The sequence below is a fragment of the Urocitellus parryii genome, chromosome 4, assembly GCF_045843805.1.
Source record: "Urocitellus parryii isolate mUroPar1 chromosome 4, mUroPar1.hap1, whole genome shotgun sequence".
NCBI lineage: Eukaryota > Metazoa > Chordata > Mammalia > Rodentia > Sciuridae > Urocitellus > Urocitellus parryii.
The window spans coordinates 8,766,358-8,781,505 of record NC_135534.1 but is presented as its reverse complement, the minus strand read 5'-3'; the positions used below and the strand labels follow the sequence as shown (position 1 = coordinate 8,781,505).

The window sequence follows — 15,148 nt, the reverse complement described above, 5'->3', positions numbered from 1 at the left end:
GCGTGGCACCGAGGTTCTCAGCGCTGCTTCCTGGGCCCCCCAGCAACACCCCCGAGGTCGCGGCCCCAGGTCCCCAGCTGAGCAGTGGGCACCGCCTTCCAGTCAGAAGCCGGGGAGGAGGGAGAGAGGTCCCAGGGCAGGAAGGGGTGCTTCCCAGGGGCCACTCCACCCCCACGGAGGCCAGGTGTCCCTCCCTGCCCCACAGAGTGAGTGGCAGGAGCCCCGGGTGTTGGGGGAGGGGGCTGCTCTGCCACTGTCCCTCCCTGGAGCTCTGGCGCTGGGAGTGAGCTAAGTCTGCCCTGGGAGGCTGGACTGGGCAGGCCACCATGCTGGGGGGCCAGGACTCAGCAGGTGAGCCCCCAGGCCTCCAGGCAGAGGGCTTCCTCTGTTTCTTCGCTGTGATTAGGGTGTAAGGTGCCCACACCCGGCCCCAGGACTTACAGCCCCAGCTCAGAGAGCAAGACATTCCCTGTGGCCCTGCTTGGCCCGCCTCCCTCTCCACTGCCAGCTGTGCACTCTTCAGTCAGAGCTGCCTTCCCTCTCCCACCATGCCCCATGATCTCAGGGTGGACAGAGTCCAGGCCCCTTCCCCACTGACCTGCCCTGTGCTGGGCTTCCCACCACACACCCCAAAGGCAGCCTTCCTCCTGCCCTGGGCCTTTGCATGTGCCGCTGCTGGGGTGCTTTTCCTCTCCCTGCAGCCTCACTCTCCTCCTGACCCCCTCCCTGCCCTCAGTCACGCTGTAGGTGCTCAGCCATGTTAGGGAAGAGAGATGGGGAGGGAGGAGGGAAGGAAGAGGATCACGGCGCACCGAGGTCAGCAGGCTGGGCCAACCGGGCACCAGCGGAGGGGAGTGGAAGTGGACCCACACTCCTTGGCCACCTTGTGAGGCCTGCAGCTGCAGCAGGGATGGCGGTAGCTGGAGCCCTGGGCCATTCCAGCCCCGGGAGCAGACCTGGTTTCTCTCCAAGGACGCGTGCGGAGGGCCACCAGAGGAGCCTTGCCATGAGGGCGATGACCCCTGGCCTGGCCCCCAAGACCCGCTCCCTGTCCCTCACCAGCCCTGCCTGTGGGTCCCACGTGTGGCCCTGTGGCTGCTGCGGAGATTACTCCCCAAAGGTGCGCCTCCTCCCGCGGGGCACGGTTAGCACCACAGTAACCGCCGAGCTGTCATTCACCGGCTCCCGCTCGCGGGCCACAAAAACATCACGGTAAATGGTGGCGCGGTGAAGGGTGGCCCCAGATCTGCAGGTCTGGTGGAGATGCACCTGTGCACACCCATGGCCACACCTTCCTGGGGACACCCCTGCCCGCTCCTGGGGACGGGGCTTCCCTTCTGCCAAACCCCCCAGCCCCACCAGCCTGGCCTGTAGCCCCTTCCACCTCTGATCAGCCCCCAAGAGCCCCCAAAGCCCACTCTCCTCAGGGCTCCTGGCAGGACAACAGGGCGGGTTCGGCTGACTGAGGGACCCCTTGGGAGCTCCCACCAAGAAGGCCACTTTCCAGTTGGGTGTGGGGCACACACCTGTAATCCCAGTTCTCAGCACCCAGGAGGCTGAGGCAGGAGGATTGCAAGCTCCAGGCCAGCCTGGGCAACTTGAAGAGACCTTGTCTCAAATCCAAGAGGGCTGAGGACGTAGCTCTGTGGCAGAGCAAAGGAAGGAAGGGAGAGGGAGGAGGGCAGAGGCAGACAGCCCCCGAGCCCCATGGGTGGTGCTGGCCACACCTCCCACCACCAAGGCCCCGGCTGCAGCACCAGGTAGGGATCCAGGTCTCGGGGTGCGAGGTCAGCAGCACCTTCCGGGCTTCAAGGCCCACGGTGGACGCAGCTGGGGCTGGAGGTTGGGGCTGGACACATGGCCCAGTCCGCCATCTCTGCAATGCCATGGTCCTTGGACCACTCTCCCGGGGTCTGTATCAGAAGAGCAGGAAACAGGTGGGCAAAGGCCTGGATCCCCCCTTTCTGGGCAGGGGTGAGGCAGAGAGGCCTGGGTCATGGGGGAGGGGTGTCCAGGCCTTGTGAGCTGAGGGGAGCCCCTCAGGCTGGCCCTGGGAAGGGTGAGGCCAGAGCCCAGGGGCCTGGCCCAGGTCACCCACAGTGTAGAAATTCCTGAGGAGGCGGAGGCCCTGCATGGGCCAGGGCAGGGGAGGCCAAATAGGAGGCTCGTGGTGCTGCCCCCCTGGCTGCCTGCTCTCCTGCCACCTCCCCTCCCTCCTCATAGGCACTTGACCCTCCTCCTGCCCCCACTGAGGGCACAGGGACTAAGTGCTCAGCAGAAATCAAGTTGAGCCACCTGAGGCCTCGGAGCAGCCTCATCCTCCAGGTGAACCCATGAAACCACTGCCTCCCTGGGGGAGGGCCAGCCACTAGGGAGCCGCAGCCCGGAGCTGGGAACTGCAGCTGCGTCAGAGGCTCAGCTACAGTCCAGGGCGGGTGACCAGCTGTCTGGTTTGCCCAGCCTCTGTGCCTGAACTAGAAACGTCCTGGTCAGACTGGAACTGGGGCAAAGTGTCCAACATCTCCCAGCCTCCTCCCGCGTGCGTCCTGGAGGTGCTACCGGCCTCCTGGAGCTGGGCCGGGGTCCTACCAGGTGTGGGCCCCGGGACAGGCCCTCCCAGGCTCCCTGAGGGTTCCCCCGGCCTCCTCCCTGCCCCCCTCCCAAGTGCTGATGGCATGGTAGGGATCTTAGAAAACACTTGGAACCTGGGAGGATGTCCTCAGAGCAAGTAAGTCCCCCCATCTGCAGCCCACCTGCTCCTGGAGCAGATGGGGTGACATCTGACAGAGCTGGCCGGGGCCTGGCACAGAGTAGGGCCAGGTGAGGGAGGAAGAAAGAGGGGCCCTGCCAGGGCTGAGGGGAGGGACAAGGCCCCCACGCAGGTCTCTGTTGTAGAAGGTCCTGCCACCATGGAGATGGTCCTGCCACCAGGGAAAGAGCAAGGACCAGGGCTCTGGACCCCACTCTGCCCTGTGTGACTTTGGGCAGGGCACTGAACCTCTCTGAGCCTCAGTTTGCCCCACTCTAGTGTCAGGGGGTTGAATCAGGTGGTATCTGAACAGTCCAGCAGTAGGACAGTGCCCAAGTGACAAATTAGAAGGGCAAGATGATGGCTGTGACTGGGACCCAACGGTCGTGCCATCCTGTACCGGAGCCTTCTAGAGGGAGGCCGGAGAAGTGAAGACATAGGGGCTGGAGACGCATCCCCTGGCACCTTCCCAAGCCCCAGCAGCCACGGCCTGGGGGTGGGTGCTGGGAAATGAAGCTGGTGCCTCAGCGCCAACCCCAGGCCAGGCGTGAGGGCCGGGCCTAGCCACCTCGGGAAGGATGGCGTGGTGTCTTCCCGACCAGGAGCCTAATAGCCAGAGTTATTCATCGTGGTGTTCCTGGTGGGAGGAAAGCCACAGATAAGGAAGTCCAGGCGGCAGGGCACAGTCACTGAGCCCCGAGCTTTATTTCCCCACTGGCTCCCTCCACGGCTGGCTTCGCTCCATGGCGACTTAGGATGCTGCTCCACGGGGAGCGGGAGGTGGGCTAATGGCCACCTCTGCTTACAGCCCTGGGCCGGCTCTGCAGCTCACAGGTGGCTGGGGCAGGACGGGATGCAGGGGGAGGATTTGGGAGAAGGGGACAGTGAGACCTGGGCAGGACCCACAGCCTTGGACCAGGGGCGTCCAGCAGTTGGAGCACTGGGCAGCCCAGGTTTCGTCCCTGGCCACCAAGACGACCTCTGCGGCAGAGGAGCCACCAGATAAAATGAGGGCAGGGGCTGCAGCAAGTCCCCACCAAGTCTCGCGGGGCTCTCCTCACATGGGGCTGGGCAGAAGCACAGCCTGCGATGGGCTTAGCGCTGGGGCTCAGGGAAAACCTCGGCAGGTCTGGGAGGCAGGGAGGCCGCGAGGCCAGGGAAAGGGCTGAGCCAGACAGGCAGGCCAGGGGACTCTGGAAGAAACGGCAGCAGGGTAGCACCTGGGCCAGGGCTCAGGCTTCCGCTCTGGTCCCCCGTCAGGGACTGTGGGCCTGACCCATTGCAGGAGGAAAGGTGAGCCTCTGCCCTCACAGCTCTCAGGGCGGGGCCCGAGTCTCCAGCTGCGTGGCAGCGTTTACCCTGCCCTGGGGGCCGCCAGGGCTCATTTACGTAGGGATTTCATCATGTTTCTTGTTCTGTCGAGTTTCCTGCCGTTACAATTTCATTCTTCCCTTTGGGGACTTAAGAATGTTAAACTGGGCTGCGGTGGGGGTGGCTCCTTGGTTTGAGGGAGGAGCCTGAGGAGGAAGGGCATGGGGAGGAGGGGCCTGGAAGGAGGAGCCTGAGGAGGAGGGGCCTGGGAGGAGGAGCCTGCAGGAGAGGGGCCTGGGAGGAGGAGCCTGCAGGAGGAGGGGCCTGGGAAGAGGAGCCTGCAGGAGGAGGGGCCTGGGAGGAGGAGCCTGCAGGAGGAGGGGCCTGGGAGGTGGAGCCTGCAGGGGAGGGGCCTGGGAGGAGCCTGTGGTGCCCTATAGCCGGGGCTTTGGCTGGGAGCTTTGGCTGGGAGCAAGAGGGGGTTGCCCGGTCACCTGGCAGAGGGAAGAGGCCTCCCTGGCACACTGCCCCCAAGGGTATAATAGTGGCTTATGGATGCACAGGAAACCCTGCTGGCCCGGTCCTCTGGTGCTCACATGGTACCGGGTGCGACTCTCTCCACAGGCCTGGGATGCTGCTCCCATCCTGCCCCCATCACACAGATAAGGACACTGATGCCCAGAGACAGTAAGACACTTGCCCCTGTAACGAGCTGTTACTGATCTTCCTACAACGGCCCTCCTGATGGCAGGAGGCACCCCGGGAGGCAGCTGGGACCCGGAGTCTTCGGAGCTTGTCCAGGGTTATCTAGTTGAGCCCTCCATCTGGCCGCACCTCTCTTGGACTGTGAGAAACACACTGGGGGCAGTGGGGTCACAGAGGTCCCCTCTGGGCATGCTCAGGCTGCAGCAGGGACACCGGGGCAGCTGACCTACAGGACACCAGCTCCATGAGGGAGGGCCACGTGGTCTTACAGAGCTGGTGGAATCTCATTTGCAAATGGAGGCAGGAGGCAGGCTGACCCCCAGCTCTGTGTGCGAACCGCACTGGTGACGGAACCACGCAGGCTCCCCATCACTGAGCGCACCCCAGCCCTGGCCACCCACTCAATTGACAGAGCACCTCTGGAGCCAGGGCCTGTCGCACACCCCGCGTCGGCCCAAGGCCACCACCTGTCTGGTGCTGTCCCAGAATGCGTCAGGAGCAGCATGTCCTGGGTGGCTGGTGTCCTGGCACAGTCTTCATCCAGCCCCCAGAGATGGCTCTGGAAAGAGGCTTCTTGAGGCTCTGCCCCAAGTAGTGCCCCCTGTTCTCGTCTTTTCTTTCTGCCTGGCTCTTAAAAAAAAAAAAAAAATTAAGCGCGGATGGTTTCATCTGGGGAGAATTAGTATTCCAGGCAGGGACCTGGGATGTGACGGGAATGTCAAGGCCGCAGCCACAGAGCTGGAGGGGAGGGAAGAGGGGCCGGGCCTGGCAGCCGAGTGGGGGCAGAGGGCGCTGATCCTGTCTGAGGAGGTATGGATGCCCTGGGGACCAGCTGCTTGGGCCTGCCAAGACTCCATGGGGAGGTCAGACGGGTGTGGACGGAGGGTTTGCCACAGATCCAGGACAGGAGACCACGTCTGGCTTGGACCTGTGGCTTCCTGTGGCCCCAGCCCAGCTCATCACAACCCCCACCCCCATGCGCATGCCTACTGTGTGCTGAGCAAAGACCAGGAACCAGAAGAGGGCAGGGGCAGGCCTGTCCTCACCATGGCACGCCACCAACACAGCGCCCCTGTGTGACACACAGAGGTCACCAAAGACGTGGGCATCACACAGCACCTCCCAAAGATTGACAGGTGTCACAAAAAATAAAGTCAGCTGGTAATGACTGAAGCCAACCAACTGAGATGGGCACCTTTACCTGGGACTTCTCATAACCTTTAATTGCTAAGGTACCTTGGGGACCTACAGAGGGACCTGATTCTGCCACCTGAGTGTAGATCTTTTGTCCCAGGCCCCACAGGAAAGGTTGTTGTGGCCCTAAGGGCACACAGCAGAAACAAGAATGGGTTTGCCATCAGGCTCTGCACTGTGTGACCCTGGGCAGGCCCCTGAACATCTCTGTTCCCTTAGATGCAAAACTGCAATGGTCTTGGTGTAGCTGAGTCCTTCCCAGAACATCCTCCTGGCCCTTCTAGATGCCGGGCCCCAGAACATATCAGACGTTTTCCTCTGGACCCAGAGTACCAAGGACAGGGTCTGCCCTCTGTCCTGTGCTGGGCTGAATGTCTGTGGGCACTTCTCACCTGCATCTTGTGGAGCCCAGAACCCCACAGTGTTCCTGCTTGATGTGACCAGGGTGGAGGCAGGGAGGGGGCGGTGTGGATATCACCTCCATTGTGTGGTCTCTTCCTCCTTTAATGCAGCCTGTCCAGGAACGAGGGCCAGGTGTTCCTCTGTATCTGGAAGAGTCAGCCATCTTGCTCCACAGAGAAGGCCAGGCTGAGAGAGAGCAGAGTGCAGGGGGGCCTCAGTGGCCCCGTAAAGAAGCTGGGGGCCGAGGGGGGTCAGGGAAGTCTGCCTGGAGGAGGGGACAGTTGTCAGAGCCGAGTGGTAGGTGCCCGGAGTGAAGGTCTTTTTATTCAGGGCCCCACGCACGCGAGGCAAGTGCTGTACCCCTGAGCCACATCCCTGGCCCTGAAGACCTCTGGGTCCCCTGGTCCTGCTGTCTAGTGACTCGCATCCTGGGACAGAGCCCCCAGAAGCCACCCATGCAGAGACAGCATGGAGACAGGCTCAGGAAGGCCCTCACAGGCCTCCCAGTGCTGGGCCTCCTCTCCCAGGGGTCAGCTCGTCCTCCACCCCCCCATCACAGTGTGGTGGGCTGCCCAGGGGGTCCACGGGAATGGAAGTCACCGCCAGGTCAGGCCCAGGAGGGGCTGCAGCCCAGTGCCCCCTCCCTGGCCTGCACCCTCCGAGGGCCTGCAGCAGCCGTCGGGATGGGGCAGGGCCGGGCCCTGGCACCGCAGGCTCGAAGGTGCCTCCTTAGCCGCTGCTTCAAAGAGGTTCATTATGAACAAAGCGACGGCGGATCTTTCCCCTTTTCCTGCTCTCCTTAAAGCAGGCGCCCAGCTGAAAGGGAAGCCACCGTGAGAGGCCATAAGGAAACCCAAGGAAAGGCCCCCACCCCCCACCCCTCCCCCAGGCTGGCTGGGTTATTTACTTAAAACCCTCCCCTCCCCTCCCCCGCTCAGCCGGCCCCTGGGCTGGCTGTAAGTCCTTTTGAAGTGTTACAACCATTTTCTCCTCTTTCAATTAACAACAAGAAAAGGAACTAATAGCTTCCTGGGCTACTCGCTGTAAATATTAACACAGCCTGGCCCTCTGCTGCTCTCCAGGCGAGGTGCGCTGTCGGGAAGGAGCGCGGGTGGGCGATTTCCAACACACAGGCGAAAATCCCCTGGCACCGGCTTCTGACGGTGCAGGGAAATGGGGGCGGGGAGCTGGGCGAGGGGCCTGTCCCCAGGGCTGGCACAGCAGTGCGGAGAGAAGCAGAGAAACGAGGCTGTGGGGGGACACTTCCGGAGGGAGAGGCAGCGCCCTCCATCTACACCTGGGTCGCCTGCACAGAGCCGGAGCGTGGCCCAGCTGTGGCTTTGAGTGTGGTTGGTGGCAGGCATCTGAGGACTGGCCGCTGAGGGGCAGGGTGCTGATGGTCCCCAGGGGCGCACACTGGGCCCCCCAGCACCAACACAGAGCCCCTGGGGAGGCTGGAAGTCTGGGGTCCCAACCTGCTTTGGGGAATTGGAGGCTGGGGGGGGCAGGGCCGGCAGAGAAAGGGAGCAGACACCCCGTACAGAGGCTGGGTTCCCTGATACCCCTTCAGCCTTCTCCAGGGAAGCCTCTGTGACTATGGCCCCCTCCCCGTGCCTGTCAGCCCTGAGACACATCCTGTGATGGCCAGCTAAGTGTCCCCCAAACATCTGTTTGAGAGCAACAGCGCTCTGCCTGCTGTGGCGCACACCTGTGGTCCCAGAGACTTTGGAGGCTGAGGTAGGAGGATTGCAAGATCAAGGCCAGCCTCAGAAACTTAGCAAGACCCTATCTCAAAAAAAAAAAAAGGTCGGGATGTGGCTCAGTGGTAGAGTACCCTGGGTTCAACCCCTGGTACCAAGCAAAAGCTGCCGCGTGTGGACAGCACAGGCCTGTCTCGCAGCCAGGGTGCCAGGGACCTGTGCAGGGGCCTCAGCCCAGGCAGCCAGAGGGGGCCAGGCCTGCCTCCTCTAAGGGGCCAGCTAAGGCCGCCACAGCAGGGCAGGGCAGGGCGGGCAGGTCACGAAGCCAGCAAGATTGCGGGCAGAAGCCGCCTACTTTACTGAAATCCAAAGTCCTGACCTTGGCTGGTGGCACCAGACACATCATCCCAGGCTCCCTCTAGGCTCCTTGCAGACCCTCCTGGTGAGGGAGGAGGATGAGCTGCCTCCCTCCCGGGAGCCCCAGGCAGAGGCCCAGGCCACCTTCTGGGCCTAGAGTTACTGAGGGCAAAGGAGCAGACCAGGGGAGGGCTACCGCCCCCCCACCACGTGCACAGCCCCCTTGGGGTCTCCTCCTCCAGAGGCCTAGGACAGCTGCCTGTCCCTCCGTGAGCCTGGAGGAGTGCACGCTGCCCTGGGCCAGCCCTATGCGGTGCCCACTCTCTTGCCCAGGCTTGGAGGAGGTTTCAAAGGCAGGAGAGCCCTCGGGTGGACGAAGCATCTCCGGCCCTGCCCCCCGCCGCCCAGGGGTGACGTTCTAGATCCCCTGCATGGTGGGGGCAGCACCTGCAGACTTGGGGCCTCTGCTCCACCTGGAGCCTGGCAGAAGGAGGACTCTGAGCCCAGCCATGCAGGGCCCCATGGGATGGGCAGCTGGCAGGTGGCTGCCTACCGTCCATCCCCATGTGACCTGGCCCAGCACTAGGGGACAGGAGTGAAGTCCCAGGCCAAGAAGGGAAGGAGGGACCAAGGGAGGAAAAGGAGGGAGACAGGAAGGTCCACTCAGTGGCGGGAGTCCCGTGTCATGTCCTTCAGAGCAGCCACGGCCCAGGAGAGGCCTAGGGGCCCCAGAGCTCTCATCTGCGCTGAGCCCTGCCCCATGGCCCATTTCCCCAGCACCTGTCTCTGAAGGTGGGCGCTGGCAAGGGTCCAGGCTGCTGGCTGGGCAGTGTGGGCTCCCACGGCCACCCACGGCCAGCTGCCACACTCGTCCGCACACCCATCGCCCATTGTCCCTGGAAGTCTGGGTGTCGTCAGGAAACTGTCTAATTAGCGGAGTGGAGGTTCACACCGCCTAAGCAGCCTCTCGCCTCCGCCCCTCAGAGCTGCCTAGCCAGGCCCCGGGGCTAGGGATGGAGGGGGCAGGGAGACTCAGCTCACAGGAGCCTCCTGCCGCCTGCCGCTGCTCCAAGCCCATGACCTGCTCAAGCTGCCCGGGGACTGTGGGCCACAGCTCAGGGCCAGGCTGGGAGCCCCACAGCCGGCCAACTCTCCACCATGCTCCCAGAGGCACTCAATTGCCCTCCAGTGAAAAGGATGGGGTCCACTTGGCCCGTAGGCCTGTCTTCAGGGAGAACGGCAGAAGCTCCCAAGTCACTAGAGAGGAAGACAGTTCAGCCCTGCCTGGGTACCCTTGATGGCTCCCCGCCCCCCTCAGTATGAAAACCAGGCCCCTCAGCACCGCCTGCAAAGCTCCCCCAAGGCCAAGCTCCCCTCTCCCACTTCAGCTCAGTGATTTGGCTCTGGGCCCCTCCGCCTGCCCAACGTACCCCGCCCCGCTTTGCACACGCTGTTCCCTTGGCCTGAAATACTCTTCCCATCATTTCTCATCACGCTGACCTCGTTCCAGGAGCCATCCCAGTCCCGAATGCAAAAGCCTTCCCTGGCGTGCGGCCCCAGCCCCAGCCCTCTGCCCCTGCTGCCCTCCGGGGACAGGAGCATGACCGTGGCACTGGCATCAGGGAGGAGCAACCACTCTCGGGGATGGGGCGGAAAGAACAGGCCCTGTGGCTGGCTGTCCTGGCAGGGGGGAGCCAGCAGCCACGGAACAAACTCTGGGTCTGATCACAAAGTGCCTTTTCATCTCTAAAGGTCAGATTCGGATGCTGACCTCAGCCTGGAAGTCCAAATGAAAGCGCACCGGGTCTCGCGGCTCGCTCCCGTGCCGACCTGCCGACGAGGATCTAAACTCTGCCCCCTTCAACTCGGGGCAGCTCTGCCCAGGGAGGGGCCGACACTTTGATCACTTCAAATGCCGCTCTGCTAGGTCACCCGCCACAAAGCCCCCCTGGGCGTCCGGCAGCACATCCCAGGCATCTGATTAATGACACGCACAGATAAATCTGTCCCCAAGAGCATAGGTGGAAACCAAACAGGAGGGCTAATTGCTAATCTAGGACTGGTATCAGGGAGCGGCCTTGCTGGAGGCAGCCAGGAACTGTAAAGCTGAGGACCATCTCCACTCTGGAGGGAAGCCCCAGCTGCCAAAGGTGGGCACAGCTCTGGAAGGAGGTCGGGTGGCCAAGGGGGACACCTGGCCGTGTCTGTCCCACTTTGCATTGCCACTGAGCTCATGTGAGTCTGAAGACCCCAGACCATGGCAACATCTTCCCCAGGACATCTCCTGGGATGTCCCCCACGGGCTGGGCAAGGTGGCGCCCTTGTGTGTCTCAGGCCAGCCTCCTGCAAGCGGGGGGCTTTCCCGTGAGGCTGCAGCCTCCTGGAGTACAGGGGCTTCTCTCGGGATCCCCAGGGCTTGTACAGTGCCTGGAGCATGACTGGACTCGGCCTATTATTGCTAAGTGGATGAAGAGCTGGGTGGACCGGTGGATGGACAGAGGAACGGAGGGAGGCAGAGCTGGGGGCTGCCTGGGGGGCCTCGGTTCCATTAGCTCTGTCACCTGGGCCTGAAGCTGCATCGGGAGGGGCTGCTCTGGGAGTCTGGAGCACCAGCTTTTCTGCAGGTCGAGGTTGTGTAATCTGGGACATGTCCCTTTCCACCTTGTCAGCCTGCACCATGAGGTGGTCCTCCCTATTCTGCCAGCTGTGTTGGGCTGTCCCAGGCTCAGAGGAGATGGCAAAGCAGAAATTACTGGAACAGGGTAAGGTGCATGTTTCCCTGGTGGACTGTGGGAATGGACAGGCAGATCTGGCCAAAATGCAAAAGGAGGTGCAGATCTGCAGGACTGGGGGCTTGGCTGGCTTCTTTCCTTTTTTCTTTGAACCAGCAGGGCTTAGCCACTGAGCCACATCCCCAGCTTTTATTTGAATTTTATTTAGACAGGGTCTCGTGAGTTGCTTAGGGCCATGCTAACTGGCTGAGACTGGCTTTGAACTCAAGATCCTCTTGCCTCAGCCTCCCAAGCCACTGGAATCATAGTCATGCGCCACCTGGCCCGGTTTGCTCTTTCCTTTCAAATTTCTTTTAATGCAACTGTGATGTTGTTGTTAGTAACAAAATAAAACTGTGTAAGCATGTCAGAAAAAAAAAGGGGGGGTGTTTTTCAGTGCAGAGACCTGGAGCAGAGAGGAGAGAAGGCCCAGGTAAGAGGGGCTCCACAGAGCTGTCACCTCTCCAGAGTCTAAAGAGGCCCCCATTCCTGATCCCTTGGGACCCCATGGGTCCTTTTGTCCTTGGCTGACCCAACTGATCATTCGGCAAGTCTGCCCAGAGCCGTGAGTTTTGCCCGCTGTGGCTTTACCAACCCAGTTCGCCGTGGGTGCCAGGCTCTGGCCGAGGCGTCTGCCAGGCAGACACATTTACATATGTATTCCTGGGCCGTATTTGGTTCAGTGAATGCAGGTGGCCACTGATGATCGTCATTATGCAGCCACACGTGGGGAGAGCCACAGCGCTGCCCAGAGCTCATGCTTTCCAACCACTGCCAGCCAGGCTCACCTGGAAAGCCCATGCACCCCCCACGCCCACAGGGACCCCCAGGAGCCCAGTATCTGCACACCAAGGTTCCCAGGAGGCTTGGGAGGATGCGGGGGATGGGTGGGGGGCCAGCAGGGAAGGCTGACCAGGGTGTGCAAAGCTGGACAGGCCCACCGAGAGCCTGGCTCAGACCCTTGGTTTTCTAAATGAGGAAGCAGAATGAGAGTTTGCTGGGTGCACTTATTAAGCACCTTCTGTGTGCATGGTACGGAGCCAGATGCTGGAAGATCCAGCCTTACATCCTCCCTTGAAGCCAGGGAGCTCACTTCCTGAGCTATGTCACTGCAATCATGCTTAGTGGGGCCGTGTGCCTGGAGAGGGAAGGTGGCGATATCGCAGGGAGGGAGGGAGGGTGACGTTTGAGAGGACGCTCATGGGAGGGAGCAGCAAAGGGATGGGCCTGTGTTAGGAGATGTCCACGGGTGGGCTGCGCAGGGCCAGGCCCTGGGAGGCCCTGGAGGACTTCCTAGTGTGCCTGTCCCCAGAGCCCTGGGTGGTGCCAAGGGGGAACATACCTGTGTATGAGCCACCTCCTTCCTGGATTTGCAATCTCAAAGGCAGAGGGTGGTTTGTGTCTATCATGGAGAGGCGGCTGGAGCTTCTGAGCTCCCAGGACTCCATCTCCACGTACTGAGGTCCAGTCGCCCCACCCCCACCCCAGCGACAAAACAATTTCCTGGCCTGGCCAAGAAGGCAGGTGACCTCATTGGACTCTTTCCACCTCTCGCTTTCACAGAGAAATTACAATTTATAATTGGATGAATCGCACCGGTGGGGACAGCATGAGGGCTCGTACTGCAGTCTCCTGCCCTCCCTGGGGCCCCGGCCACCTGCCCACCTCACCTGCAGTGCTGGCCAGGCCTGGCCACTCAGGATTCCCCCCACAAAGCCTGCTGGCCTCAGGCCTCCTGCCACCTGTCCCCAGAAGCCCGGCCTTACCTTGGCAGCCCCCTCGCCCTGACATGCGTTCTTGCCCCGTGTTCCCGGCCGGCCGTGTACTCATGAGCAGACACCTGGGGTGTGGTGCCTGGGTGCCTGGTTTTTGTTCGTAACAATGAGCATTTCTCAAATCAGCCACCTCTGGCCCCCAAAAGAAAAGCCCCCAGAGGCAGCTGAGCCCCTCTGGATCTGTTAAACCAGTACTTCTGCTCTCAGATGTGTCATGAAAGCCCTTTTCCAAAGCGGGGCCCCGTGGGGAACCGGACACCGAGGCCCAGGCCTTTCACACACCACGCTAATGAGGGGTGGCATGGGGGGCTCTGGTTTTGTTTTAAGATTCCCAAGAACAGCCTGCCCTGACCCCGGGTCTCTGCAAAAGGGCAGAGCAGTGGAGTTGTGCAGGACTGACCCCACCAAGAGTTGGCGTGGCCTCACACCAGCAGCCAGGGACACCAAGACCTACTTCTCAGGTCCCCGGTGATCCTACTTCCCAGTCGGAAAAGCAGCTTGTTCTGGAAGCCTGGGCTGTAGTGGTCCAGTTGGAGCCTTTGAATGACATTTACCAAGAGAGGCAGGTGCTGGGGAAACAGCCAGCCCTGGGCTGGGCAGGTGGCCCTGCTCTTCCCATTCCTTCTGCCCCAGGGAAAAGGAAACCAGGTAGCTCTAAGGAAGGGCCCTGGGCCTGGCCAGCTGCTCCTTATCTGGGTTTGGAAAGAGATGGGAGATGCGGAACAGTGATCCCAGTAGGTCCCTGGATCCTAGGGAAGTGACATTCAAGAAAACAGGCTCCGGGCTGGGGGTGTTGCTCAGAGGGAAACCGTTTGCCTGGACTGTGCCAGGCCCTGGGTCTGCAGCCCAGGCTGCCCCCGCCCTGCAAGTGGTACCACCCGGCCTCGTCTCCTTGGGCCTGATGGTTTGTGTTGTTTTTGGCAGGTGAGGAGGCAGGGAGTCGGTGAGAAGGACTCTTCTTTGGAAGACAAGACCAGGGAGTGAAGCTGGAATAGTGGCCCCCCCCCAAGCAAGAGAAGCTTCTCCACAAACAGGGGCAGCCAAGCGAGACCGAGCCCCCCGCAGCCCAAAGCATCTTTCCAAGCAGGGCCCGTGGGGCCTGACAGCTCAGGGGCCTAGTCAGCGGCTCAGGCCCGTGAACGGCTGAACTCCTGGCGGGGGGCGGCCCCTCCCTCCCCTGGAGGCCAGCCTGAGTGGCAGGAATCCCGATTCTTTGGAGCGCGGCTTCCTCTCAGCTCTGTCACGCAAGAACGCTCTCTGCACCAACCCATTCTGCCAAGTGACTTAAAGGGATTTAAAAAAGAAAAAAAAAATGTGGTAAAGAAAAAGGGGGTAAAAGCCACGCAGCCGCCTTTCAGAGGAGGTGGCCGCCTGCAGACAAAGGGCAAAAGTTGAAAGAGGGCCGTGGAAGTGACAGGCAGCCAGGCTGCTTCCCGGATGGGCGCCGGTCGGTAGGGCATGCCCGGGGAGCAGGGGGTCAGAACGCCCGCAGGCCCCGCCCGGGAGCCCCCCAGGCCGCGGGGCTGCCCCTGTGCACTCCGAGCGCAGGACCCTTGCTGCAGGAGGAGCCAGCGGCACCCCAGGTCGAGGACCACAAGGATGCTGCCTGGGACCCGCAGCCTTGCCTGAACTGGGCAGGGGAGCCCGGAAGTCAGAGGCACAGGGTCCCTCTCTGCGTCCTCACGTGCCGCAGCAGCGCTGCACACCACCCAAGTCTGCAGGCTATAACCTGAGTGGGCTTGGCCTGTCGGGGCCCTGGGGCAGGAATGTGAAAGCAGCCCGCTGCCCAGCCTGCAGCAACTGCCCAGCCTGCAGCAACGTTGGCAGGAGCCCCTGGAGCAAGACCCCAGTTGCACCACAGGCTCCACTGACAGCCGTGAAGGAGGTAAGACTGAGGGAGGTGGAGGTGGAAGGGCCCAGGGTGGCCCTCAGAGGTGCCCAAGGGCTCCTCATGCCTAGAGAGGGCACAAGACAGCTGGGGCCCCTCCTCTAAAGGCCCCCATCCTGACCCGGTCACACAGGGCATCTCAGCAGAGCACCCGGGTCTGGGGCTCCATTGCCGCCTGCCACAATTTTACAAAACATGGGGCTTCTGCTTGCTCAGGCAGGAAAGATGTGCTACCTCGTCGCAGGGAGGCCTTGTCGTGGGTTAGGGAAGGAGCTTTGGGGACCAAGGCCACTGGC

General features: G+C 62.0%; 1 protein-coding gene across 6 annotated transcripts in view; it reads right to left on the bottom strand.

Annotated features, from left to right (window-relative positions):
- Macrod1 (mono-ADP ribosylhydrolase 1) overlaps window positions 1–15,148 on the bottom strand; it is a 136,167-nt gene that overhangs the window by 72,078 nt on the left and 48,941 nt on the right. For 3 of the 6 annotated variants that reach the window (XM_077798016.1, XM_026414406.2, XM_077798017.1), the window contains exon 4: window positions 6,352–6,547. The exons of the other annotated variants lie outside the window; for them this stretch is intronic. In XM_077798016.1, the coding sequence (XP_077654142.1) occupies window positions 6,352–6,547 (196 nt within the window). The remainder of the gene's footprint in view (window positions 1–6,351; window positions 6,548–15,148) is intronic. 6 annotated transcript variants of the gene reach the window in all.